Source organism: Branchiostoma floridae, unplaced genomic scaffold (assembly GCF_000003815.2).
Source record: "Branchiostoma floridae strain S238N-H82 unplaced genomic scaffold, Bfl_VNyyK Sc7u5tJ_1520, whole genome shotgun sequence".
In the NCBI taxonomy this organism is placed as follows: Eukaryota; Metazoa; Chordata; class Leptocardii; order Amphioxiformes; family Branchiostomatidae; genus Branchiostoma; species Branchiostoma floridae.
The window spans coordinates 30,264-33,006 of NW_023365742.1; the positions used below are offsets into that span (position 1 = coordinate 30,264).

A 2,743-nucleotide genomic window follows, 5' to 3' on the forward strand; every position below is an offset into this window, starting at 1 on the left:
AAAGAATGGCCCTCCCCTCCGAAACGTCTGTATAAAAATAAAGTATCCAGAAGTAAAGATTTATTCGTCTTCAATTTCAAGAATAGTAGCGTTTTTAAATGAACATGAACACTTACATCAAATACAAACCCCTGATTTTATTGCACATCAAACGATCTAAAACCACACTTCTAGCTTTTTAGTATTCCCACCAGGTAATTAGATTAAAAGCTGACTTCCCTCTTGAGACGTCACAACGAACACGGCAGCCAGTTTGGAACCTGGCACAACGGCTTGGGAAAAACATTATCTAACAAGCAAACAGTGTTTAATTATCATGATTCATCATCATCATCTTCGCCGCCAAGATATTATGATATTTGCTTTGTTTGCTTCACGCAAAAAAAATCCTTTGCAAAGTTACAGAGTTCCAAACTGCCTACTATGTTCGTTGTGATGTCATAAGAGAAGACAAGGTCCTCATCAACTTCCGGTGGATAAACATCACTATACTACAAAGTTGTTTCATCCGCCAACTGAAAGCACCACGCAAACCTCCTTCTAAAGCAAAATTAAGTCCCTGCAGAACTGAATGCATGGCATTGTACACTATTTGACAGGTCCTATCTTTGTATTTACAGGGATGCTGTGAAGAAATGTTTTGCGGGCTGCCTTGGATAAGGAGGATTCACACAATTGAACATGTAGAAATATCATACTTTGATTTGCATTGGATATACATTGTGCCTAACTGTTGGGATTGTGTAGTTTGTCAGAAGTAATGGAAGTACATGTAATTTGAGAACAGGAGAAGTGAGTATGATTGTCATATCTATTGTCTTGTACTGATACTAAGAGCTGAAGCCTACATTTAAAGTTAATTTCTTGAACCCAGAATTTTCTCAACTTCCAACCTTTTAGTAATGAAGTCTGTTATTTCTGTCACTTTTTGTCAGTGCAGCAAGAATGCAATTCCAAACTCAACTGAGTTTACATCCCTGCGACTTGTTTCATTTCTAGATTTCCAACATGTGCATCTATTGTCCTGCAGAGGTCCATCATCTTGCCCCCCCCCCTTTTCTACTATTATTATGTTGTTTCCTACAATGTATATGTTATACAGTTTTTCTCAGCTGCCTTTTATAGAATTATAGTGAAGTGACAAAAATGACATATCTGGTTGTTAAACAGACTTTACTTGACTTAAAGGGGCATTCCACTCCAGAAGGGAGTCTTGTTTTCCAATAAATAATGTGTCAATGAATACATAATCAGCCGAATTTTGTGGAATTCACCTTGGGATGAATTATGTGATGTGTGTTTTATAAAACAATAATGACACTCACTAAACCCATGCAGACCCTACCCATGCATTCCCTATACGCATAGACACTTTGTTTATCATGCATATTTCCGGAATAAATGAGGTACGCTGAACACACCAAGAAGGCAAATTGCTCATAAGATAGCAAAGAATACAAGAACAAGACGAGATTTCTTAGTGAACTTGAAATTAGTTTGGTAACCTTACCTAAAAGTTCTGCATTGTATTGAGCCATATGATTAATTTAATTAGAGGGTACTTGGGGATTTTAGTAGAAGACTGGATGCTTTTGAGGCATGTGGAGCAACTGGGTACTTTATCGTATAATGTGAAGTTGTATGCAGTTATCACTTCCTAAAATGAATATTTATCGGAAAATAACACTCCCATGTGGAGTGGAATGCCCCTTTAAAGTCAACTGTCATAATGCTCCCAGCTGCCTTCAGACAACCACAGACTGAAAAAACATGTCAGAGTTCTGCAGTGTCAGTTATCCCACAGCAATGCTGACGTCAGATATCCTCAAAACATTCTTGAAAAGGACTTGATCCTGCTATGTTAGGTTTCCTTACAGAATTGTCCGGAAGTTGACATTACCAATTTTCATAATGCTATTTTGATTAATCAATAATGCTTGCAGGTAAACTCAAAGTTAAGTAATGTGTTGCTATATGAATACGCATGCTAGGTATGGCTTGATGTTTTTGTAAAGAAACTAGTTCTGTCAGTCAGTAAGTATATTAGACACTTTGTGCCATGTTAACTCAACATTGAAATCCTACTATACCTGGCTAGAGACCTGTATCCCCCAAAGTCCAGTTTTTACGTTCATGGTTTAGGGCTCCCACAGTTTGGAACCTCTGGATGGGTGCACATCCCAATCAGTTCTGATATACATGGTATATATCATCATCATCGGCATTTGCTTGTGACCGAGCATATTTTCAAGCTGGCTTTCCATAGGATAGATTTCACAGAATTTTCTGCTGAATTAAAGGAATCTATTCCAAGTTACAGTCAATGTTTGGAAGGTCTACAAGGAAAGCCAGCACTGAAAGCCCAGTTCATATACTTCAGAGCCGATACCTAATTCAGTCAGTCAGTCAAGTAGCCATCAGCACAGCACAAGTTTCAAATAATGGAAGCTCTAAACAATGCCAGACTTCTGTAAAACAAGTAAGAACCTGACTTTGGGGTACATTTAACAAGAGTATAGTTGGCTTTTCAATTCCCTGTTTTTGTCCCCTGTAACAGTAGTAAAACATTCCATTATAATGTTCCTCAGAAATGTTCTCCCTTGGATGTTTTGTAAAAGATGTTGAAAAGAAAAGTGCCGTTGAACTGAAACCATGACTTTGCCTTAAATCTACTCGGAACAATCCTTGGTATAAAACAGTTAAATGTAAATATATCTTGTATGGTGAGAAATGCTCTTTGTAT

At 37.6% G+C, this 2,743-nt stretch overlaps 1 protein-coding gene across 1 annotated transcript in view; it reads left to right on the plus strand.

The window, feature by feature from the left end:
- The window catches only part of LOC118408006 (vesicle transport protein SFT2A-like), a 15,642-nt gene extending 14,386 nt beyond the window's left edge, over nucleotides 1–1,256 (plus strand). The window contains exon 7 of the mRNA XM_035808616.1: nucleotides 621–1,256. Coding sequence (XP_035664509.1) covers nucleotides 621–660 — 40 coding nt within the window. The 3' untranslated portion in view covers nucleotides 661–1,256. The remainder of the gene's footprint in view (nucleotides 1–620) is intronic.
- Nucleotides 1,257–2,743: the final 1,487 nt, after the last annotated feature.